This window comes from Diceros bicornis, chromosome 27 (genome assembly GCF_020826845.1).
Source record: "Diceros bicornis minor isolate mBicDic1 chromosome 27, mDicBic1.mat.cur, whole genome shotgun sequence".
In the NCBI taxonomy this organism is placed as follows: Eukaryota; Metazoa; Chordata; class Mammalia; order Perissodactyla; family Rhinocerotidae; genus Diceros; species Diceros bicornis.
In genome coordinates this window covers 41,134,658-41,160,553 of record NC_080766.1, presented here as the reverse complement: position 1 = coordinate 41,160,553, position 25,896 = coordinate 41,134,658, and the positions used below count along the sequence as shown (strand labels likewise).

At 47.6% G+C, this 25,896-nt stretch overlaps 1 protein-coding gene across 2 annotated transcripts in view; it reads right to left on the bottom strand.

Moving 5' to 3' along the window:
- The window catches only part of MX2 (MX dynamin like GTPase 2), a 41,508-nt gene that overhangs the window by 7,713 nt on the left and 7,899 nt on the right, over nt 1-25,896 (bottom strand). For both annotated transcript variants that reach the window (XM_058523137.1, XM_058523136.1), the window contains exons 2-9: nt 23,005-23,317; nt 22,202-22,394; nt 20,195-20,332; nt 14,668-14,822; nt 10,595-10,733; nt 5,945-6,143; nt 2,490-2,568; nt 213-335 (exon numbers count right to left, since the gene is read on the bottom strand). In XM_058523137.1, the coding sequence (XP_058379120.1) occupies nt 213-335; nt 2,490-2,568; nt 5,945-6,143; nt 10,595-10,733; nt 14,668-14,822; nt 20,195-20,332; nt 22,202-22,394; nt 23,005-23,253 (1,275 nt within the window). In that variant the 5' untranslated portion in view covers nt 23,254-23,317. The remainder of the gene's footprint in view (nt 1-212; nt 336-2,489; nt 2,569-5,944; nt 6,144-10,594; nt 10,734-14,667; nt 14,823-20,194; nt 20,333-22,201; nt 22,395-23,004; nt 23,318-25,896) is intronic.

Sequence of the window (25,896 nt, the reverse complement as noted above, 5' to 3'; positions counted from 1 at the left end):
GGGGGGAGGTCAGATCCCCCACCAGACCACCTCATCTCCCAGGGGTCTGGGAGATGGACACGGACACAAGGCAGCTCTGGCAGCCATCTTGAGGACCACCTTAAGATGTGCTGGGCCACAGTAAGGAAGCAGATGCCCATCTATGGGGATCTGGTGACAGAGAACCCAGTTTACGTGCCTGAGTGTCACATGGAGTCCTTGGTAACCCTCACCTCAATCAGAAAGAACATTTTATCAGCTTCATTGCTGGGGATGTTCTCTCCACACTGGCGCAGCTCCTCTGTCGCCCTCTGGTGGCTCTCTCTTATTTGATTTTCCAACAACGGGAGTGATTTCTGAACAAAATAATAGCAAACAATGAACATCCGCAGCTTGTTGACATAGCTGACAGATTTTTTAGGTATATGAGCAGAATCCCATTTGAAAGCATTCAATGGGATCTGGAATGTCTACTATTGTGTGAAGCTTGTTAAGACGGAGGCCTGTTAAGGAGTCCAAGGAGGGCTCTGCATGCAATGGGTGTGCGCTATGGCGTGGATGATCTGGAGCAGAATTTTGCAGTTCTCTCATGTGATTGGAGTGGGGATGAATCGCATGACGGCCAGTTTTTGTTTTTTGTTTGGTTTGGGTCGGTGCTTTGTATCTAGAGAACAAGTACACTTGAAGGTAACATAAGATTTCTTGAGTCAAATGTTCTGTTGGTGATAACTTGAGTGTGATAACTTGAGTGTTGAGTTGGGGATAATTATAAACTGATACATGGTGCTTCGGTTAAGAATATGTCTTGGGTGTTGGGTGTCAGGCTGGGTACGGTCCTAACCAGTCAAAGATGCTGATGATAATAATGAAGACGAGGAGAAGGAAGGATGTAGGGAGCACCACAGAGGGTTGTCTCTGGGCCAAGCATCATTTCAAGCATCTCCACATCTCAGTTAAGCCCCATACTGCAGTACGAAGCATGTAGCTTTATTGCCTCTTTTTTATAAGCAAGGACCCCAAGGCTCAGTGAGGCAAATAGCTTGGATATCATCGCTGAGCGAGCAAGTGGCAGAGTTTCAATTCACACCCCACTCACCACCCCCACAGCTCGAGCAGGTGAGCACTGCAGGTGAAGGCACCTGAGTGAGCAGCGGCCCCAATTTCTGCTTTGGTGAACGAGGTGGCTGCAGCCAGCCAGGCAGATGAGTTCACTGGGATGCGGAGGCATTTTGTGGATTAGCACACCAAGAAGTTGATAAGGTCTCACAGGCTCTTTTTATTTTTAATCTATAGATAGAAATGTATTAAATTTTTTCCTGATATTTCAAATTATCACCATCGAGTCTTGATATAATTTTGAAAATTAATTTAAATATTACAAACTTTAAATTCAAATTTTAATGTAAAATATTTAAATGTTGAGAAATATGTTATCAGAAAAAGTTATCAAAATGCAACATCATTTTGCAAAAAATATGTTTTTCTCAATTAGACAAGGATATATCTTTTGGAGCCCTTTTCTGCAAACTTAGGGGATTCCACTAGAATCAGTGCTCCTGAAAATGTGTTCCCCAGATTACCTGGGAAGTTAGAAGTGCACATTTGTGGGCCCCACACCTGACCTACTGACTCAGAAGATCTGAGCAATCTGAGTTGAAACAAACCTTTCAGGTGACTCTTGTGCATACTACAGTTTGAGAACCACTGGCCCCTGCCAACCAAATATATATATACATATATATATATATATTTTTTTTTTTTGGTGAGGAAGATTGTCCCTGAGCTAACATCTGTGCCAATCTTCCTCCATTTTGTATGTGGGACGCCACCACAGCATAGCTTGATGTGCGGTGTGTAGGTCCGTGCCTGGGATCTGAACCCATGAACCCCAGGCAGACCAAGCGGAATGCATGAACTTAACTACTATGCCACCAGGCCAGCCTCCCAAATATTTCTTGAATATGTGTCTCCTGGCTGGAAAGAATTCATTGCTTTTGTCTGACACAATTTAGCGTAGACTGGAATCCAAGCCCAGGGATCATGTCTGCTCTAAGGGTTAACCTTCAATCTTCAACTTTGTACACGAAGGTTCAGGCAAGCGCTACGAATATTCTATTTCTCAAGAAGCACTAAATCACAGTTCTCCTATCTTTAATGACATCATGATAACTTTGTCTGTGGTTGTAACGTGTCGAGAATCAGTGAAAACTGAACCTTTATTTCCTACAAGTTCGACCCTGGGAAAATGTTTTTTTTTTTATACTGTGAAGTGCTGACAATCTATTAAAAAAAGAAAACTTTGCTAACTTGGTGTTTGTGCCTTTTTACACTGCTCGATTTTGCTTCCCTTTTTCCAAAACTCTCTTGTGAGCCTCTGACCAAGAGCGATTTGGTCTTCAGAATGTGCCTGTTTGGGCAGTTCAGTGGGGTGTCTTAGCCAACTCATGACCAAGAGAATGACTTGGGCAGGCTGCAATTTTTATAACTCTCAACCCAACCTATTGACTCACATTGATGTGCAAGATGAGCTCAGTGGTAAGTCTTTCTGCCAGACGGGGCACCGTGGCCTTTCCTTCCTCCAGGAGAGCACTGAAACAAGACACAGCACACAGGAATTCAGGAAGGACCCATATGACCATTTTTGCAGTACTGGGCTTTGTTAGTGGGTAGGTGAGCTCAGCTGCCTGAGGTGACACATGCCATCAGAAAAGCGAGGTAGTGCCTGAAAAAACAGCAGCTGATTACGGAGTGAGCCCATACCTAGGTGAGCATGGTACTAGCTAGGAAGGTTACATTCATTTTCTCTTTTTATCATCCCAAAAAACTCATGAAGTAAGTCATCTTTTTATTTACAGGAAAACAAAATAAACCTAACTTCATAAAAGTCAGTGACTTCTCCAAACCAGTACTTTATTTCTTGTAGCAAATATTTCTCCCTGAATAGCAAAATCAGTCTTGAGAAAGCAGAACAAAGCTGGAGGCATCACAGTTCTTGATTTCAAAATATATTACAAAGCCACAGTAATCAAAACAGTATGGTACAAGCATAAAGACAGACATATAGACTTATGGAATAGAATACTGAGCCCAGAAATAAATCCACTCATATACAGTTAACTGATCTTTGACAAAGGTGCCAAGAATATACAATGGGGAAAGGATAATCTTTTCAACAAATGGTGCTGAGAAAACTGGATATCCACATGCAAAAGAATGATACTGGATCCTTATCTTGCACCATACATACAAGTCAACTGAAAATTGATTAAAGGCTTAACCTAAGATCTGAAACTGTAAAACATCTAGAAGAAAACATATGGGAAATTCTTCATGATATTGGTCTTGGAAATGATTTCATAGATATGATACCAAAAGCACAGGCAAAAAAAGTGAAAATAGACAAGTAGGACTACATAAAACTAAAAAGCTTCTGCACAGCAAAGGAAACAATCAGTGGAGGACAAGGAAACCTATGGAATGGGAGAAAATATTTGCAAACCACATATCTGAGAAGGGGCTAATTTCCAAAATATATAAGGAACTCCTACAATTCAATAGCAAAAAACCCTAATAACCCAATTAAAAAATCAGCTAAAGACTTGAAGATATTTCTTCAAAGAAGACATACAAATGGCCAACAGGTGCATGAAAAGATGCTCAATGTCACTAATCATCAGGGAAATGCACATCAAAACTATAACGAGATATCACTTCACATCTATTTGGATAGATATTACCGAAAAAACAAAAGACAAGTGTTGGCAAGGATGTGGAGAAATTGGAACACTTGAATACTATTGGTGGGAATGCAAAATGGTGCAGCCATGATAGAAAGGATGGAAGTTCCTCAAAAAATTATAGATGGAACTACCATATGATCCAGTAATCCCACTTCTGGATATTTATTCAAAGGAATTGAAATCAAGATCTCAAAGAGATATTAGCACTCTTATGTTCATTGTAGCACTATTCACAATAGCCAAGATGAGGAAACAGACTAAATGTCCATGAACAGAAGAATGGAGAAAGAAAATGTGGCAGATACATGCAATGGACTAGGATTCAGCTAAAAAAGAAGGAATTTCTGCAGATGTGACAACACAAATGAATCTCTAGGACATTATGTTGTATGAAATAAGCCAGTCACAGAAGGACAGATACTGCATGATTCCACTTACATAGCTATCCAAAATAGTCCAACTCATACAACAAAGAATGGAATAGTGGTTGCCAGGTGTTGGGGGAGGGGAAAATGGAGAGTTGCTAATCAATGAGCATCAAGTTTCAGTTATGCAGGATGAATAAGCTCTAGAGGTCTGCTGAACAACACTGTGCCTATAGTTAACAATACAGTCTTGTGCACTTAAAAATTTGTTAAGAGGGTAGACCTCATGTTAAGTGTTCTTTCTACAATAAAATTAAATTTAAAAAGTGTTTACACAGTGCTTACTAAGTGCCAGGCAGTGTTCTAAGGGCTTTATAAATATTAACTTATTTAATCATTGAACAACTGATTTTAGAGAAAGGCAAAGGCCCAGAGAGGTGAAGTAGCTTGCCCAGGGCCACACACCAGATGGTATGACTGCAAAGTGTTTGCCATTAACACCAGTTCGGGAAGGACCCCACAGGATTGTTTTGCCAATGCTGAGTGCCTCTTGTGCAAGGGCTGAGTCCCAGGACGTGGGCACTCAAGGATTTAAACTCCTACGTTCAATGACAAGCACTTAATGCACTTTCTCATCTAAGACTTAACTTGCCCAAACCTTGAGCAGTGGTTTTAATGTGTGGTCCCTGGACCAGCGCCATCAGCCTTAACTGGTACCTTGTTAGAGACAGAAATTCTTGCACCCCCTCACCCCCTAGACTGCAGAAACTCTGAGACAGGGCACAGATAGCTGGATTTCAACAAACTCTCTAGGAGATTCTGCTGCTTGCTCAGGCTTGAGAACCATGGGTGTGATTATTATAGAATCTTCTCTCTGCTCAGCAAGCAGAGTTTCCCTCTCCCGTGACCCCCAACGCTATTGAAAGCCTCTGTTTCTTTCATTCCGGGCAGGAGCAGAGAGGAAGAAAGAAGGAACTGGCATGGTATTTACGGCGTGCTGGCTATTGGTGCACCAGAACCTTGGCGTGTGTCATATTATTGGATCCTAAACACCATCCTGGGAAGCAGTAGTAGGGCTTCCTGGGCAGATGAGAAAGCAAAAGATCAGAGAGGCTGAGCCATTTCCCAAGGGCACACAGCAAGTAGCAATTCACCGTCTTCCCTCTGCCTCTCTCCTTAAAGCAGACGTGACCTCTCTCTTATTACTCTGGTCTCACATCGTTCAGGAATGGCAAGTTCCCGAATAAAATAAAACTGAAAACTGCCCAATTCAATGGGAAAAATCCCAATGTCCTGCAAACCGCAGTCTCTACAGGGTAATTTATATTTAACAAAACCAGTTAGTTTTATTAAACTAACTCTCAAGAGGTGGAGAGTTCTATAAAGCGCATTTTAATGTGTACCATTTATGATGGTTGATACAGGTTTCTGGAAGTTAACCATAGCTTAACATAGGTTGACATTGGTTTCTGGACTAGTGTTTCTATTCTTTTCTCCATTCACTATTTGTTTGACCTCATTACTCTTATCTATAAAAATGGGAAGAACCTTACCTGCCATATGTATCACCTAAGATTTTATGGGACTCAAACAAGACAGCAAGTGAAAACATTTTGGGAAACAAAATGCCCTAGGCTCTATGAAACGCCGTATTACAATTTTCAGTCAGCACCAACAGAATCCAAGACAAAATGGTTTGTCTAAATAAGCCCATACATTTAACACTCGAAAAAAGACAAAGATAGGTTGTGCTATGTTATATAATGTTTATATATAATTTGGTGATCATCTGGGCCAATTCTGGGAGGCGAGGCTGGCTTCCGTGCAGTCCAGTTCTAGGGCTGTCCTATAGAATCTCACCTGAAATACGGGTGTGTCTGAAAGAACATCATTTCTTTCTTGGTTGCCTCAGCCAAGCTCAGCTTGTTTGTGATCTCCTGCTGGCCCCGGCACTTGACGACCATGTAGCCCTTCTTGAGGCGGTAGGTGAGGTTCTGCACCACATTCACGATGATTTTTTCAGTGCCCTTGTCCACTAGATCTGGTTTGGTCAGGATTCCTGTGGGATGATTAAAGCAGGGCAGTGGAAAGCTTAGTTCTCTTCTCACATATATTTGAATGCTGCTGGGCTATGGGATCCTTTTGGGCCAGGATCAACAGTCTTCTGCAGCCTTGATTGCCCTGTGCCTGACAGCCTATTCATTCATTTCATCATCACCCGTCTTCTTTGCACTTTTATTTGCTCACCGGCTCACTCAACTCATTAAGTGCCTTGTATCATTTGTTTGATAGATGTTTCTTGGGTACCTGCTGGGTGCCAGGCCCTAGGGCAGGTCAACTGACTGGCTCCATCACCATGCTTCCAAGAAGACCCCGTTCCCTACTGTAAGGAGGGTCTGTGCCCTCTCTCTAGTGTCTCCCACCACAGACTCACTCTGCCTCTCCTTGGGAGCACCTCCTTTGATAATCTCCTCCCTGCCATCTCCTCTCACTCTTCTGCCCCACACCTTCCCACTCTCGCTGGACTGAAAGTTTTGAATTCTGAGTGTTTATTTGGGTTTGCGTTCTTTGAGTATCAAATAGCCACTGCATTTTTTTGTTTGCTTATGTTAGAAACCCGAGTGTCATCTTCTACTATTTTTGTCCTTATTTTTAATTTGTGGTTATGTCTGGTCATCTGGTCTACCACTTCCTGCAATCTTCCTGGCACCTAAGCAATTGAATATCTCACTCTCTCTCTTCTAAACTTCCTGTTACCAAAAGTTGTCATTTAAGAGCATATCTTTATACTCACTAAATGGTTTGTGTGAGCACAGACCTTCATGTACTAACAGAGCTAAGACATCTCCGAATCTACTTCTGCACCTACTATGGGTAAAGGAGAGGACCTGCCAATTGGAGGGGAGAAAGCAGCCAAGAAAACCCTTCCCTGGAACCAGCCATCATTCATGAAAGCCTAGATCATTGTACTTTATTTTGAGAAAAGCAGTAAGTAAGATAATAAAAATTGAGGCTTGCCATTAAAATTCCCCCTAGCTGGAGAGAGAGGGCCTTCTCATACTGTGTCTCAGTTTGAAACAGAGGACTCAGTCAGAAAATCCACATGCCTCTGTCTACAGCATCAGGTCATAAGCATTGTTTAATGTCCTAACTTTTGGGACACAGAGAAGGGCAACGTCAGCAATTTTTAGATGCTTTAATTTTTTTCTCTTTTTAAATTAATTCATTCCTGAATACATTACATATATGCATTGATTTAACAAATCTTATTAAGCACACTGCTTTAGGTGTTGAGCAGGTGGTAGTAAGTGAGATGGCAGAGTCCTGGTCTCAAGAATATCTCCCCACCTTCTAGTGGGGAAAAAGCCAGATAAATAATCTAGTATATACAAGAAATAAAGAAAAGTATCTGATATCGAAGTGCTATGCAGAGAATTAAAATAAAGTGATGGGCTGGCAAATGACTGCAGGCAGGGGTGGATGGTACAGTTGTAGGTTGGGCGGGCAAAGAGGGCTCTGGGAAGGCAGCATTTGGGCTGAGCTCTGAATGAGGGGAAGGAGCCAGTCGGGTGAGGATGGAGAAGGAGGATTCCAGACAGTTGGATGAGAGGGAGCTGGGATGACTGAGACAGACTGGACAGTAATGGGCAAGGCAGAGAGCCATGGGAACCATGATCAGAGAGGCCTGCAGGGGCCAGATCATAGAGGGCTTTGTCGTCCAGGTAACGGGGCCTGGGGTTTATGTATGTGAGATGGGTGCATTAGAGAGTAGAAGCAGAGGACCTGATTTACAGGTTTAAAGGCCGGTGGAGAGTGCCCTGTAGTGGGCCAGGTGAACACCAGGAGACCAGTACAAGGATGTTTGAATAATCCAGGCAGGAGATGATGGAGGCTTGGTCTAGGTAGTGACTATGGAGACGGAGAGGAGTGGACAGTTGGTATTAGTTTTGGAAGCAGAGTCACAAGGACTTCAGAGGAACTAGACATGGAAGACAGTGGAAGGAGGAATCAAGTGTGACTCTTAGATTTGGCTTTAGAATTGGGCAGGTGGATGTGGTGCTCTGAATGAGGTGGGAAACCTTGGGGAGGTTGAGCATCAGGGTAGGGTGGGGTATCACGAGTTGTGTTTTGGTCACATTAAATTGGGGACATTTACTGGACATCCAAGTGGAGATGTCAAGTCTAGGGAAAAGTAAGGGCTACAGATACAGATTTGGGAGTCGCTGGCATATAGATGGGATTCAACACCATGGACAGATATGACGACTGAAAGAGAATGTGTTGATAGAGGAGAGCTCAGAACCAAGTTTCCAATATTTAGAGGTCAGAGAATTGAAGAAGCAGCCAGACAAGGAGTCTAAGACTGTGCCCTCCAGCTGGCCAGTGAAGGAGAAGGAGACCCGAGAGAGAATGGTGACCCAGAAGCCAGTGGGCTGTGATGTTACAGCAAAGGAAGGAGAGATTTCAAGGAGGGAGTGGTCAACCGTGCTGGCTTTGGCTAAGAGGTCGAGAAACATGAGGATAGAGAAGTGACTGTGCATTTGTCAGCATGGAGGGCATTGGTGACCTTGACAAGAGCCATCTCTGTCACATGGTGGGGACAGGAGTTCAGCTGGAGCTGGCTGAGTAGACAGCGTGCATTCTGCACTGGAGGGATGGGGAGCCAGCTTAGTGGAAACCCTGCAAATATTTTGACTCACTGTTCTTTTTGACACTTGATATTATATAAACCACTACTGTATTGTTCATCATTTGTTCTATTTTCACCCTTTGGAAGTACTGTATAGACTACACATGACTCATGCGTACAAGAGAATAACTCAACTAATGAAAATATGATGCTTCCCCATCCACTCCACCCTCACTCAGCACAATGTCCTAAAGGTTCATCCGTGTTATAGCACATGTCAGAATGTCCTCCCTTTTTAAGGCTGAATAATATTCCACTATATGGAATTACCACATTTTGCTTATCCATTCACCTGTTGATGGACAGTTGGGTTGCTTCTACCTTTTGGTTATCGTGAATAATGCTGCTATGCACATGGATGTACATTTCACTTCCTTTTTAAACCTAGCACACTTTCCTCTATTTCTATACTTGACCTAGAATGCATAGAAAGTTTGTTTTGATGTTATAACATCACCTTGGGCCATATTGAGGTCTGATTGTGTATACTTTAAGACTATAGTACTTGGCCGAATCCATAATAATAATAGCTAATATTTAGTGAGAATTGTTGGTTATCCAAGTTTGTGACTATGAAAGGACCATAAAACTGACTATTAATAAGAAATGTTACTAAATTTATACAGAGATAATAATATCCAAATAGATCTATCTATTGGACAGGTGATATCACCTACTTTGGCCATCAATATGACACCCCTAACGACTCATGATCGCGAGAAGAGGAAGAATTTGGACTGGTGACCCAAAGCCTGAGTTTTCTCTCTGGTTCAGTGTGTTGCAGATGCCTGTAGAACTCAACGGCTAAGAGGGCACAAGCGCAGTCTGGCATATAGTAAAACACTACACTTGAGGTGTATTACCCTAATATTTATCTCTATCCTTACTGGAAAACCAGGCACTTGTTCAGGAAGAAACGGAAAAAGCAATTAAATACTGAGTATCCACGTAGCCAGGAGAAATGACTTGCAAATTTTCAGGAAGGTAAACTCTATGGGCAGGTGGAATGATTGGTGAAGAAGTGATATTGAATAAAAATATTAAGAATAAAAAAATAGCAGCTATCATTTGCTGAGAAAATACTACATGCACACACCTAAGTACCACCATCTACAATCTTTCTTTGTGTAATCTTCCCAATAGCCCTAGCATATAGGTATTACTGTCAGTACCATTTTACAGATGAGGAAATCGAGTTAAATATACCGCCCAAGGATATGTACCCAATAAGTGGTAGACCAAGAATTCAAATCCAGAGAGTCTGTGCTCTTAAACCAAATCCCCTACAATGCCTTCCAGGGTGACTTTTTTTAAAGGAATTGAGGAGAACCCAGTTCCCCATGAAGAGTTCTGCCTGAATATAAATTCTGCAGACACTCACGCTCCAATATCAGCCTGGTAGTGTGTTCATGAGGCCTTATGAAGGTCTTTTCCATGCACCATGGGGTCCCAAGAACTTTTCCTGTGGATAACAGAGCTGATGGGACTCTTTCTCCTTTCTGGACCACTGTGGGAGTGCAAATAAGGCTGTTCTCATCCCCTATCCAGCATGGTTCATGAATGCAAATGAGGGACTAAAGGAAGGAGGGTGCAGAACCTCCAAATTCTGACCACGTATCTAACCCTGACTGTGAACGAAGATGACCTATCTACAGTACATGAATATGCCCTGAGCCCATGGAGCTTCTGCTGGGAACAGCACTTGCATCCAACACAGGATGTGGCCATCTCTAATAGTGCCACCATCCAGGATCTTCCAAATACATGAAGAGTCTCCCTATCCCTTCCCATCCCCCCGAAGCTGAGTTCTTTCTTCTTACCTATGGTCCTGTCTCCATCAGGGTCCACCTCCTGAGCCATGCTCAGCGCCTCCGTGGTGGCGATGTCCACGTTACAGGGGACCACCACCAAGTTGATCGTCTGTTGCCTCTGGATGTACTTCTTGATGAGTGCCTTGATCTGATGCCAAAGAATCACACAGGGGAATCACACTTTTCTGGTCATCCAACAACACAGCTAGACAGGTGTGACCGTGAAAAACCAAAGTGATCCCAGACCGTGACCCAGTTATCACACCTCTGGGCTTTGCTTGGCCTATCCCTTCCTCTGGAATGCTCACCCACCTGCCTTTACTGAGTTCTCTGTTGATTTCCCACTTATCCTTCAAAACTCATCACTGGTATTTCTTCTTTCCCGAAGACTTTGATTCCCATAGCCAGATGGGAATATCTGTCATGATATGACAGGAGCCAGATATCTCCTGTCATGCTTCTGGGATGATGCCTTCTATTAGAGTGATTTGTATACGTATTGTATCTGCCTGAGAAGCCCAGAGCTGCATTTGTGGTGATCTGTGACATTGGTCCCAGTATGCCCATGAGGAGTCCAGCGCAGCACCCCAAGTGGCAGGTACTCAGTATCTGCTCACAGCACAACTATCTGATACCAGTACTATCTCTACACACATTTATTCCTAATATTAATGACTCTATCTGCAAATCATTCTTGGAAGGGGTCTAGCTCATCCAAATTAGAGAAATCCATTAAAATTTCCTAGACTTTGTAGGCAAAAGAGAGATGTGGGCAACATAAGCCTTAGAATACCAAATTTCAGTGTTATTTTTCCCATGGACAACACAAACAAACACGGAAATGCTGGCACCTTGGGACATATTTCCTTATATTTTGACGCAATTCACACATACTTTTGCTCATTTGATGTCCCATCTAATTATTTTAAGTTGCACACAGAAGATAATACTGCCTCACCACAAGATAGAAAATTTGCATCACGTAAGCACAAACTAGTATTCTATAAACAATTAAACACAGGGGTCAAATAAAAATGACATATATAAACAGGCTGAATTAGGTCTTGGCCTAACTAGGGAAAATTTAACTGAGTAAAGTTATAATCAATCATAACTTTTTAAATTGTAATCAATTATAATTAAAAAGTTATAATCTCACTTTATAAGTGAGAGTTAATGTTAATTGTCCTTAAGTTAAAAGTTATCTTCTTCTTGGTGCTTATTCCTCTGCTGCACCCATGTGACTGTCCTGCTAATGTCTGTGAGTGAGCAGACCGTATGATTCAGGGCTCTCCACCTCAGCACCACTGACAATTTGGGGTGGATGACTCTTTGTTGTGGGGGCTGTCCTGTGCCTTGTAGAATATTGAGCTGCATCTCTGGTCTCTACCCACTGGATGCTGGTAGCAACCCCCCTTTTCCAAGTTGTGACAGCCAAAAATGTCTCAGACGTTGCCAACATCCCCTGGGAGTAAAACAGACTTGGGCTGGGAACCACCGTGGATCTTGGGGAGTGACAGCTGCTCCCCAGAATGTCTGCCTAGAGAACGAAGCCTCATAAAGAACATCTTCTATTCATGCAACACACAGTTACTACTGGGCGCCCACCAGGTACTAGGTCCATTCTAGGATCTAGCGAGTCAGCATAGAACATACAGGCAATGTCCCTCAGGGTTTATACCCTAGTGGAAGTAAACACTGAATAAAGAGGGTAGATGGAATCGGAAGGGCCAGGCACGGGGTATCAGGCATCAGGGAAGGCATCCCTGAGAAGGTGGCGTTTGAGCAGAACCCTGAAGGAAATAAGAGAATATGCCATGTGGAAAGCTGGGTGGGGAGAGCATTTCAGGAAGAAGGAAGAGAGGGTGCAAAGATGGAGGAACAACGGTGGGCTGGAGTGTTTCAGGACTGCCAAGGATTCAGGTGTGGCTAGATGGGAGTCAGGGCACAGTGCTAGGAGATGTGGCCAGGAACTAGCAGGGCCAGATCCCCTTGGACCTCTGGAGCTTTCATGCTGATTGACACAGGAGCCACTGGCGAATTTTGAGCAGCGACAGCCGACCTGTGCTTTGAAACATGAGAGTTGTCTTGGGAATGCACTTGGGATGGGGCTGCTGCTTGAAGGGCAGAAGCAGGAAAAGCAAGTAGGAGGCCAGTGCAGAGACAGTAACTCAGTAAGAGATGGCAGTGGTTTGGGCTAGAGTGCTGTTGGCGGATCGGGGGGAAACGTGGTTGTATTTGGATGTACTTGAAAGTGTAAATACTCTGGATGTATTTGAAAGTAGCGTCAGTAAGTTTTGTAGCTGGATTGGATGTGTCATGTGAGAGAAAGAGAGGAGGCAAGGCTGACCCGGGTGATTGTGACCTGAGCCACTGTGAGGATAGAGGTGCCCTTTTCTAAGACAGAGAAGACTGCAGAATGGCCAGCGTGGGTGGGAAGATCAGGTGCTGGTTTAGGACCCGTTGAGTTTACCGTGCTTATTAGATATCCAAAGGGAGATGGCCAGGGAGCAGCTGGAGATGGGAGCCTGGAGTTCAGGAGAGAGGTTTGGGCTGGAAATAGAGATTTAGGAGTGGTATTTAAAGCCCCGAGACTAGATGAGATACCAAAGGAGAGTTTCAATAGCAAGAAGAGCTCTCTGAGGTACTGTACCATTCAGACATCAGGAAAATGGGGAAGAATAGACCAAGAAGGAGTAGTCAAAGGGAGGGTGGGAGGGGGAAAACCAGAGCGAGTTTTCCCTGAAGCCAGTGAAGATGTTTTTCAAGAAGGAAAGAGTGATAAATTGCATTTGGAAATAAAAATATTTAATGAGCTGAAAATGAATTAGAAGTAAAAGAACATAACAAAACAAAGCACTTAAGAATTCTGGAACATGAATGAAAGTGTTAGGGTCACAGTGCATGAATTTTTCAAATACTTTAACACCAGTGATATTTTGCTGTCTCAACCAATTTGTTTTGGCTGAAATTGTTTGAGATCAAAGTGTTCTGATCGAATCATTTGGACTCCAGTAGAAGACATCTGGGGTGGCAGAAGGAAGTTGCTTGCTCTGACCCCACCAACGCGTCTTTCTCACACTCCCATCAATTCTATGGATGAATCAGCACCCTCCTAGGAGGGTCAGAAGTGTGGATTTCGTCACTGAACTCAGTAAGAGAAATGAGCTAAATACACTGCTCCCAGAGAGACAGAGAATGGCTATCTGGATGTTGAGGAAGAAAGCATAATTTAACTGCCCAAGACAGCAGAGCTAACAGACAGCCGACCCAGGACGCACCACCTGGGACTGCCACACCCGAGTTTGTGGGTGGCAGTGGTTGGGTTCCCCACTCTGGCAGTGTCCTCTGTAAAAGGGAAGAGGGTAGGCAAGTGACCCCAGTCTAGGACAGGAGGGTCTTGTCTTCTCCCCCTCCTCCAGCCTATCCCTCCACACCCTGGACCCCACCCCTGCTCCTGAGCTTCTGTATGAGCTGGCTTGGCAAGGCTTGACAAGACTGGCCTTGGGGTGGCCTAGCTCAAAGATCCTCTGTGATTCAGGCCTCTCAGTGAGGACCGTGTTCTCAGGCAACCTTACATGGGAAGGTCATTGGCAAAGAAGCAACAGGCTCAATGACTGTTGGTTAGAGTTGGGTCATCGATGTCCTGTGGCTGTCATCCCTTTCCATTGTGCTGGCCTTCCTGCCACCGACCAGAGATCGCAGTCTGTGCTCTGATTGACTTGCATAGTGTTAATTTAAAAACAATGATTGCTAATATTGGCAGATTTCATGTAAAAATCCAAATTTCTGGCTTCTTTTGAATATCAGGACAGCTGGTGACACTGGACCTACATCCCCATGTGACAATGTTAGACAGGGCGTGAGTTGTCCCATGCACCTACTCTCCCACAGTCAACTTCTCTTGTTTCTCTGACCTGCCAGGCCATTCTCAGACCCATGCCCTGGACAGTCCTGCCCCAGTCTCCTCTCCAACCACTCGTAGTGAGGGCTGGGGAGGTATACTGGAGCCCTTGGGCTGCTGGCAGAGACCTCAGAAGTCTCCCCAGCTTGGCCCATTCCCAAGTTCCAGAAAGGCTCACCTGTAGTCCGATGTCCTGGGGCTGATTTCCCACGGCCACCCTGGCAATGCCGGGAAGGTCAATGAGGGTCAGATCCGGAACCTCAGGGGAAGTGATCTCCAGACTAATGAGCTCGTGGCTGATGCCAACTCCACTCCCAGCCACGATGTTCTGGGCTACAGCGACCAAGAGAGCAGAAACCAGAGTCCAAATTAATGACCATGTGGAAGAAAGCGGTTGTTCTTAAGGGTGACTGCTTCTATTCAGAGTATAGGAGCTTCAGAGAGTCTCTGGTGCTTACAAAACACTTCACAGAAGCCTGCAGAGGGATCTCTGAGGCCACTAAGGGGCTGGTTAATACATAGGTAGCATGTACATAAACCCTCAAAATGACCAATACGTTCACAGTGGGATTGTGGATGGAGTCTATTCTCTTCATGCTTTTCAACATTTTCCAGTGAGTGTTGTGGTGGTTTTAAAATATGTCCACAAATTCTCCAATATTCCTCCCTCCAAAAGGTGGAGCCTAAAGTGTGGGCTGGACATAGGGACTCGTTCCTAACAAATAGTGACAGTGTGTGACGAGGCCATAAAAGGCATCACGTCTTCCTCCCGCTTTCTCTTGGATGGCTCACTCTGGAGGGAGCTAGCTGCTCTGTCATAAGGATGCCGAGTCCCTGTGGAGAGGTCCACAAAGTGAGGAACTGAGGCCTCTTGCCAACAGCCAGCAAGAAACTGTGGCCTTTTGCTAACCGCCCTGTGAAGAAGCAGTTCACCGGCCCCAGTGAAGCCTTCAGAAGACACAGCCTCTGCTGACATCTCCACTGCAGCCTCATCAGAGACCTTGAGCAAGAACCATCTAGCCGAGGTGCTACAATTGCTGACTCTCACACACCTGTGTAAGAGAATAAATGTGTTTTAAGCTGCTAAGTTTTGTCGTAATTTGTTATGTAGCAATAGATAACTAATACAGGTATATATTACTTTCATGTGTGTATATATATAAAACCTTTAGATTAGCCCTAGGACAGTATTACAGTGTGTCTTCTGCCTCTCTGTATCTAACTCTGTAACATACACACACACACACGCACTAACACATGCACATACATACACACACACTAACACATGCACATAAACACATATGACCAACACCACACACTAAATTCCATTGTGGAGTGTGTTTATGGGCAGTGTAGACACCTCTCCACTCCAAGCTACCTCATGAGAAACCCTCTGCTCATCTCCTGTCTGTTGGGAGCAGGGCTAATCTAAGGCTTGGGGTCAGTCTGGAGCTCAGCAGCCCCTGAGAGGGGGAACCTCCCAACATCAACTGCCAGCCCCCCAGGGTCTGTGGAGGGACTGCAGAGAAACTCAAGGGAGCAGGACCCTGGGCTGAACAAGATCACCTGAGCAAACGTGCCACATCAATAACAGGTATTGTCACTGTTTAACACCATTTGTCATTTATCTTTGGTCATGAACTATTATTGCAGCAATCCTACAGTGCCGTCCATTGGTGGGTAAGAGGTATCGAAGGAAGGGATGGGGAAAAGGAAGAGGAATTCCTGAGAAGTAGAAGGGAAGGAAAATTATTTCTTCCCTTATATTCTATCTGAAAATGGATTATTTCCCAATATATAGTCTTCATAGGAGGTATAAAGGATTTCTTTTTGAGAACTACATATAATTTATTGCATAGCTAATATATATGCCAAACTACATATATACAATACATAGTGATTTGATTATGTGTCTCAAATTCCTCATTCCCATGGGACCAGAGACAACATTTAACCAGTGTGGTGGAAGGTCTGGTTGTGTCTGGGTTTTTCTGCATGCCACATATAATCTAAAAGTTTTTAAAATAACTTATGTAATAGGTATGATAGAAACTATCTGTAATAGTGTTCAAAGGCAAAAAAATAATTTTCTTTTTGAGCTGGACTTGAACTCTGCTGGTGCAGAAGGACAGTTGACCCTCTCGTGGTGTGGGACCAATTGACAGGGTCTCTGGGTCGGAAATCAGAAGGCATGCGTAGTTGACAATGAAAATCCAAATGTCAATAAAAATGGTCCCTCAGTGCCATCGGCAGAGAGTTTCCATCACACCTACAACCCAAGTCTCGGTGGTGGGAAAGGACAGACATGACTGGGAGAAGTGACATGGAGAACTGAGCTCTGGGGATCTCCACGAGACCTTCCACAGAGCAAATCTCAAGGCCGGAAGGAGGGGATGGAAGTAGAGCTCAGGAAGTCTCCCCAGCCCCACTTCCACCACCATTTCTGAACTCCACCGCCCTGCACTCAGTTCACTTGCATATTGCTCACTCACGGTGATGTCCAAATGCCCACGGGTGGGCACTGGGCCCCAGCCAGGTCAGGAGTGTCTCACCCCTTCCTAGAAGCATGCCCCTGTAGGTGGGATGGGAAAATCTTGAGTCTTCCCAGAGGCTTTTCATTTTCAAAACCAGAAAATGGACCAATTAAGATATTTTCTGCACAGGAGCTCAGAACCAGGACCTGCTTCACGGGTGTGTGATGTGGGCAGTCACCCAGGGCCCTGTGCTCAGAAGGACACACTCTTGGTTTAATGGTCTGCTTTGCTATCTCGAAATTCTTAATAATTTTGAATGAGGGGCCCTGCATCTTTATTCTGCACTGAGCCCCCTAAATCATGTAGCTGGTCCTGCTCTGAGCAGGGTTTCTCAAAATTTAAGTGCATATGACCCATCAGGGGTCTGGATAAAGTCCAGATTCTGATTCAGCAGGTCTGGGGTGTGGCCTGAGATTCTGCAATTCCAATAAATCCCCAGCTGATGTCGCTGCTGCAGACCAGGAACCACGCTGAGAAGCCTGGACCTAGGGGACCTGTTAAAATCTTGCAATGAGTTGAAGCCCAGGATGATCTGGGTGAGGGGAAGACATTGACGGCAAAAATCAGATAGGTAGAATACACATGCCAAAGACAAGACGCGGACACAGAGACCTTGGTCACCAGCTCCAGAGGAGGCATGGAAACATAAGGACGATGCTGCCTTGGGCCACCCCAATTACTTGCTTTGTCTCCAAGGGTATCCTGTATCCTCAACACCTCCCACATTCCTTCCCCTCTCAGAATTTGCCTTTGTATCCCCATGGAACAGAAAGTGAATCCTGGAATATCAGGGCTGGAAGACCCTTCTCTCTCCAGCAGCCTTGCCTGGTAGTCATCAAGCCACACTTGGGACACAATAAACTTGCTGGACAGAGCAACTTATTTGTGACCAATTCTGCCTGACAATGGCTTTGGGACCGGGGAGAGGATCCATTTTGATGGACTCCAAAGCTTTAGGTAAAGGGTCCCTGGGAAGGTGGTGTGGTTGTGACCTCCAGGAGTGCTAGGACATTGTAAGTTACGAAGTGCCTGCCCCAGGGGCACTGAGTACACCCCGCTCAAGCGGACAGCTGGGCCTCGGTCAGATGAGAAGAGAAACGCTGGTGTCTTTCCAGGGCACCAGCAATGAAATCTGTGGGCAATTACATAATTCCACCTATATTCGGGGACAACTCTGATCTGAGAAACAGGGAGGCAGCTTAAGCAACAGTTCCAATTAACTGCCTAATCTTTAGCGCTAGATCGGGGGGCACGTTGAAAACCGGGCTTACTCCTTCGTATACTTTTCCTGCTTTAATTATCATTTCAGAATCACTATTTAAGATATGATTTTTGTGACTTTTTATTGAAGTATAACATGCGCACAGAAAAGTACCCATCATCCTAATTGTGTGGCTTGGTGAGTTTCACAGGCTGAACACACAAGTGTAACCAACACCTGGATCAAGAAACAGAACACGGCCAGCTCCCAGAGGCCCCGATGCTCCCTGTTCGTCATTAGCCCCCATGAAGAGTAACCATGATCCTGACCCCTGACAGCATCCATCCCTTCTGCCATCTTCGTACTTTATACTTGGTTGAGCCAAATGAATTTGCTGATGTACGACCACTTTTGACCTACCAGAACAGCAATTTCACGTGGCCCCGCCTAATTATAAACGGAGTTGTAAAACATGGACTCCCTCGTGTCTGGTTCCTTTCACTCAACGCCACATTTGTAAGAGTCGCCCTCATTGGTGCTTGTAGCTGAGGGTGTTCGTCCTCATATCTGTGTTATTCCACCCAGTGGACATGCAACATTGCCTGATCCAGTGCACGTGGATGGACATTTGGGTCGTTTCGAGGGTGGGGTTATCACAATAGTGCTGCTAGGAACATTCGAGAACCTGTCTTTTGGTGAGCATTATGGCTGACAGTATACTCAGGAGTGGAGTACTGGAGTATCATAGGGTGTGTACACCTCCAGCTTAGCTGATATTCCCAGTTTTCCAAAGTGGTTGCACCAATTTACACTCCCACCAGCAGCGGTTGGAAGTTCTGAGATGCTGTTCTAAAGATGCCTTAGCCATGGCCTGCTCATCGTTCATCCTTACACAGAACACTTACCAAGCACGCACTCACAATGTGCTGGATTTCCCCTAGGGGTTCCAAGAGCACCCAGCCCTCCAGGTCATGCCCACAGAGTCAGGACAGATGTCAAAGAACGCTGCAGGGTGTGTGTGGCACCATGGCAGCCCCACGACAGCTGTGGTGGGCACAGCAGGGGTGCAGAGCTTTTATACTTTGAAACTAAATACATGCCAACTAAAGGTCTCAAGCAGCTTCTGTATTCGGGGGTGAACGCCCGTATTGCGGGCAGGACTTCTCCATTTTGGAAGAGATCGCTCCAGTGAGGCATTTAAGGCCTGCAGACGCGGGGTTCTCTGGGCGTGGAGCCCAGGAAGTCATGGAAAGGCCTCCCCCTCAAATACAGAGCTGCTCTTTAGTGATGCGAAAAGCCCGTCTCCCTGGAACTGAGGTCATCGCTGCAGAGATTCCTCTTAGGATCAAGGTTACTTTTTTCCTGCCTGGCTGAGACCAGTATGGGAGCAGGACAGGGGAGAAGCCACACAGGGAGGGCTGGGCAGGCTCAGGGACGTGGGCAGGCAGGGCTGCAGACGGGGGGCACCGCCAGGGGCCCCTCCGAGGGGTACGGAAGTGGACTCCACAGGCAACTGAACCTCTTGATCCTCCCGTCCTTACCTAACACTAATCTCACGCATTGGTCAAGTTTGTTCACCGGCCAGTGTTGGCTGTGTTTCTAGGAACGACAGGTGGGGGGGATCGGTGTTGGGGGACGCTGTGTGGACACGTGGCCACAAGGTGGCCAGCCATGGTTGGGTTAGAGCAGGGTCTCATGACAGTGGTGACCTTGACAGCTGGGCCGTGGGCTAGGGCTGGGGGTCCTGTGGGGGACACATCCTGGAGGAGGGATGGGTAAACTGAGACCCAAAGGCAGAGCAGGAATTAGGCAGGTGAAAGGAGGGGATAGCTTGGGAGACAGGGGGGCCAGCACGTCGAAAAGCCTGGAAGGAAGAGACAGCGTGCTCCCTGGGGGACCTGAAGAAGCCCCGCTGGGGAGGAGGAGGAGCAGCCACGGAGCTGCACCTGCAGAGCCCGCGTGGGTCCTACCTTTGTAGATCTCCTTCTCCACCTGGGAGGGGTCCTGCAGCTGGAGTTGCACGTTCCGGTAACTGATCCTCCCCCTCCACACGCACTCGTGCATCTGCTTTTTCAATTTCAGCACCAGGGGACACCTGGTTACAATTCCTGAGAGAGAGATTCCCAAACACCCTAAGTTTCCTTTAAAAAGAAGCATTTTCAGGTGTCTGCTCTTAGCCACCAAGGAGCTGCCCCAGTGTCCCCAGAGGCCTCTTCTGAAATTTCTGTCCCTCTAGGGCCCGGTGGTACGTGAAGGGGCCTGGACTGGGCGGGTACAAAGGAGCACGGGCTTGGGGACGGGAAGCACTTACAGCTGTGGCCAGTGCCCTGCTCTGGGTGGTCACCGAGCGCCTCCAGGCTGACCACGGCCACAGGCCCTCCACACTGCTCGGTAAGTCACGCAAGCGGAAGTCGAGGCTCTCGCACATCTCAGAGCCCCCCAGTCCTCCTAGGCTGGGGTCAGCACCGCGGGCCTGGGTCGGACCTGCCTTTGTCCAGGTGGTGGCCCAGGGACGGGCAGCAGACGGAAATGTGAAGCAGTAAGACCTACCCAAGGCTCCCTCACGCTCAAGGTTGGAGGGTACAGGGAGAAGGCAGCGAGAGCCTGGGGGAGAGGCGGGACATCCCGCAGGAGGGGGCCGTGGAACTTCTAAAGGTGCGTTTGTCGCCCAGCAGGAGGATAGGAACCTCCCTATGCAGCTGGAGCTGAGAAGGCTAGACCAGCCTGAGCTTCTCGGGGCTGGGGCTTCTGTTGTGAAGGGCTGTGAAGGAGCGCTGCCCTGGAAGGGAGGTGTCATCTCCTCGTCCAGCCTGGGGACTTGCCCAGGGTCACATGCCTGTCCCTGGCTGCACTGGCATCCAGACTCTCCAACCTGTAGCACCTCTCCCCAAAACACCGAACCCAGGGCAGAGAGGAGGAGCGACTGCCCCAGACTCATACTCTCCCATGCATCAGGCACCTGGGCTGACGGGGATCTTACAGGACACCCTGGAGTAGAGGACCAGGCTGCCTGTGGCCGGGAGGGAGAACAGGCCAGACGCCTAGTGTGGCAGCTGTTGTCAGGAGCCCTGCAGGATCTGGGCAGCCTTCCAGCATTGCACAGTCTCCTCTGTGCCCGGGAAGCAGCCCTGGCAGGAGGCATCAGTGCCTCCCGGCCCCTGGGCTCTGGTTGGGTTTGGCCGATGGGCAGTGCTGGCAGGAGATGGGAGCAAGAGAGGGAAGGGGGACGGGGCCTCCCTCTACCCACTCTGAGAATACCATCTCTTTCCTTCTTTTTTTCCTCTATAATTATTTTATTAAATTGTAAATGTATAGCTTCTTAACTCTACACACACACTTTAAATTTTTTTTTTTTTTTTTTTTTTGCTGAGGAAAGTTCACCCTGAGCTAGCATCCACTGCCAATCTCCCTCTTTTTGTATGTGAGCCGCCGCCACAGCACAACCGCTGACAGACGAGTGGTGCAGGTCCGCACCCGAGAACTGAACCTGGCCTGCTAAAGAGTGTGCTGAACTTAACCACTAGGCCGCTGGGGCTGGCCCTTGAAAATTTTTAAGGGAAAACATTGTGTCTTATCACACCACAATCCCGGCTAACAGCTTTTCAAAGCATTGAGACAAGTCTTCAAAAAGACTTCACAGGTCACCTGAAACTTATGGATTTAACACCATCAAAGAAAAAATGCTTCTACACCCTTACCGAGACCACAGAAAGAAACCACAAGGTCCCCAGACTCGGACTGATACAGGCCCAGCGATGGCTACAGACATGTGAGAGAGGCTAGCACATCACATCCAGGGCCGCCTGCCCAGGCTGTGCTCTCCAGACCTCAGCCGTCAGGGCCTGGAGGAGTTGCCCTCCTGGGTGCCTTCCCAGGGGCCTGTCTCTGAAACCACTGGTACCCCACGGATGCTTTGTGGCTCGCAGGTGGCTGGCTGCTCCCTGCTGGGTGAAGCTGGCCCGTCTGTCCATGCTTACCACTGCCTCTGGGAAGGGCGACTCCCGACAGAGCCTCCAGCACAGAGCTCTTGCCCGAGCTCTGGTCCCCGATGACAGCGATGGCGGGCAGAGCCAGGTCCTGCTCCACGCCCAGGGCCCGAAGGGAGTCGATGAGATCGATGCACGGGCGCACCTTCTCCTCGTACTGGTTGTACAGGTTGTTCTCGGGCTCCTGGAAGAGGCAGAATGGACTTCACGTCTTGGCCTCTGATAGGGCTCCCACAGCTGTGGGGGAATTCGTGGCAGAATTTGTGCATCTACTCATGTTGGTTGCAGACAGGAGGGTGAGAGGAAGATCTAGATGTGCCTCAGGGAGGTCCCTGTGTCCTGTTCCTCTTGAGGCTTTGCTTCTGCTGATGGGGAGGATGCTTGGCTGGGGGTGGAGGTGCCTGATGAGCACCTCCACCAAGAGGTGGGCGTGCCAAGAGGTGGGAGCTCCCAGCCAGAGGGAGGGAGGAGCTGGGCCTTGGGGCTGCGGAGCTGGGGTAGGATGGAGAGTGAGGGTGGGTTGGCAGTGGTGACAGCATCAGAAATATCTGGAGGAAAAGCTTCCGGGAAGGAGACTCCAGTATGTGGAGCAGAAGCCCCAAGACTCATGTCAAAGAAGATCATTGCTGTCCCAGAGACTGGGTATGTCCCTGGTACTTGTTGGGCGTGCCCGGGGGTGCTGGGGGACACCAGCTGTGCCGTTGGGGCTGGTGGGCTCACCCACAGCGACACACCGTCCTTCCTCCGGGTGGTGGCTGGAATGCACCCTTCCTGAACACCCTGTCCTAACTTACCTTTGTCCTCTGTTGGCCCCTGTTTCCTCGTGGCAGCTCAGGGTTCAACGTCAGCAAGTTGAAGTCCTTGGTGAGGTACGCTGAGTCCTTCTCTCCCACCTGCTGCTCTGGGGGAATCAGCATTTGTCCTGTTGCTCTACCAGGGGTCGGTGGCTGTTGCTGGAAGGAATCCATTTCTTTTTTTGGATGGTGTTGGGAAGACAACGAATTGTGTTTCTGGCGCGGCGAAAACCTGGGCGCCTTACGCATCAGCCGTCTCCCACTCAGAGCTGGTGTCCCCGTGGTTCAGCTCCTCCAATCTTCTTGGAAAGCTCTGCAAAGACACAAGATGGGAGAGTGACCCAAACACCACCAAGCGGTCCTCCCCCAGGCTGCACCTGTGACAGCCCCAGCTCGAGCCCAACCCAACACCCCCTCCATCTGCACACAGATACAGTGGGGACCAGTAGCCCAGTGAGGCCCCCTGTCTGCAGGAAGGGCTGTTGGCACAAGCAGGCACAGAGAACAAGTGGGGTTTCTCTGGGCCCCGAGGGCTTGGAGACAAGGGGCAGTGGATTCCACGTTTCCACAGGAGAGTTTGAATGTTCCTCTGTCGCTTTTGATGGGCTCTGTGTCACCTGTGGCTCAGGACGGGACAGGGGACCGTTAGGCATGGAGAGATGAGAGGTGGCATCTCTCGGGCCCGTTGGAAGCCAGTACCCCCCCTGCTGTCGCCATTTCTCCCCCTGACCCGGTCAGGCTGCTGGGGGTCTGGGAGAAGCGGGGCTTGGGTCTCTTGCTTCTCAATGTCGGTGGCCCATGTCAGATCAAACCAGCACTGTCAGAAATTGCGGGCGTGTGGACTGCTGGCCTCACCCAGCGCTGCTCTAAGACACTCATTGCGTTTACACAACAGCCTTATGTGTTAGCTCCTTCTCTGCATTTTCCAGGTCAGGAAACTGAAGTACAGGGAGCCCAGTTACTGGCCTAAGTCAGGAGTCTGACCCAAGCTGGGCAACTCTGGACACGAACCCCTTCCTGCTCTGAATTACACGGCCCCTCCTCTCTAGGAACGAAGTAGACACAGCAGGTTGAATGGTGTGCACCTTCCCACCCCCCAGATGCCTGTCCACCCAGAATTGTGACTGTGACCTTCTTTGGAAAAACAGGGTTTGCAGCTTTGATTAAGGTAAGGGTCTGGAGATGAGAGTGGGCCCTAAATGCAATAAGAGACTGCAGAAGGAGATTTGAGATGGAGAGACGCACAGGGGAGAGGGCGATGTGAAGACAGAGGCAGAGACTGGAGGGAGGCTGCCGCAAACTGAAGAACACCGGGGGCTGCCAAAAGCCACCAGAAGTTAGGAGAGAAACTGGGAATGGATTCTCCCTCAGAGCCTCCAGGAGGAACCAGCTCTGCTGGCACCTTGATCTGGAACATCTGGCCTCCGGAACTGTGAGGGAGTAAGTTTCTGTTGTTTTAAGCCCCTGTGGTTTAGCTTGGGGAATTTGTTACGGCAGCCCCAGGAGACTAATCGAGTGGGAAAGGACTAAGGTCTGGAGGTCGGCTCCTCCCCATCAGCTGGCCTCTGGGAAGTCCACTGATGCTCCTTATCCAGCTGAAACCCCTCAGCCCAGCCCTTCCTCCCTTGTTTCTGACATGGTGCATATGTGCACTTCTTTACTTTCTTTCTTTCTAACCCCCCGATTTCATTAGTCACTATCCTTTCTAAAAACCTCTGAGACCTTTTCTCAGGACAAAGTCCCTCAAAAGTGTGGTCCCAACCTACCTCTCCGTGTTTATAGCATCTCTCCAAACCCTTTGCCTTTCCTCAAACTGGACGTGCACATTCACAACTTTGTGTGCCATGACCTACTTAAAAAAATGAGGTTTAGTTCATTCATTTATTCAGTCGTTCAACAAATATGTGTCGAGGACATTATGGGCTGAATTGTGTCCACCCAAAATTCATATGTTGAAGTCCTAACCACCAGCACCTCAGAGTGAGACTCTATTTGGAGATATGGCCTTTCTAGCGGTGATTAAGGTAAAATGAGGTCACTAGGGTGGGCCCTAATCTCATAGGACTGGTGTCCTTATGAGAAGAGGAGACTAGGACACAGACACGCACAGAGGGACGACCATGTGAGGACACAGAGAGAAGATGACATCTACAAGCCAAGGAGAGAGGCCTTGGAGGAACCCACCCTGAGGAACCAACCTTGATTCTGGACTTCTGTCCTGCAGGACAGTGAGAAAATAAACTTCTGTTCTGTAGGCTCCCCAGCCTATGGCGCTTCGTTATGGTGGCCCAAGCAAACGAATTAAGCTAACACAACAACCCACCATGTGCCAGGCACTTCCTGCTGTGGAGGTAAGGTGGAGACCAAGCCAGATAAAGTCCCTGCTCCTGGCACATACATTCTAGCAGGGAGACCCCCAAACAAATAAGCCGACCCACAGAGAACGCTACAATAATGTAACTCCAGGTGACACTCTAGTGTCTGGAAGAAAGATAGGTAGTGGGCTAGAGATCATGGGTTGGGTGTTGTTTTCCCTGAACAAGCGTCAGGGAAGGTCTGTTTGAGGGCACACCTGTGAACGGGAAATGGAATGAGCAGAGGCACAAACCTTCCCAGGAAGGACCCAGGGAGGAGCCTTCCTGGCAGAAGAACTGTAAGTGCAAAGGTCCTGAGGTCAGAATGAGTTCAGGGAACAGGAAGAAGGACAGTGTGACTATGGGGAGGGAGTGAGGGGAAATGACCAGAGATGTGGGTTGTATTGTGGAAGGCTGTGGAGTGACGTGATCAATATCCATGCAGGTAAGGAGACCAGGTGCAATGAAGGACCTGGCCAGCTGTGGGTAAGGGGCCAGGTCACACACAGCCAGAATCCTGGAGGTTTGGGACCAACAG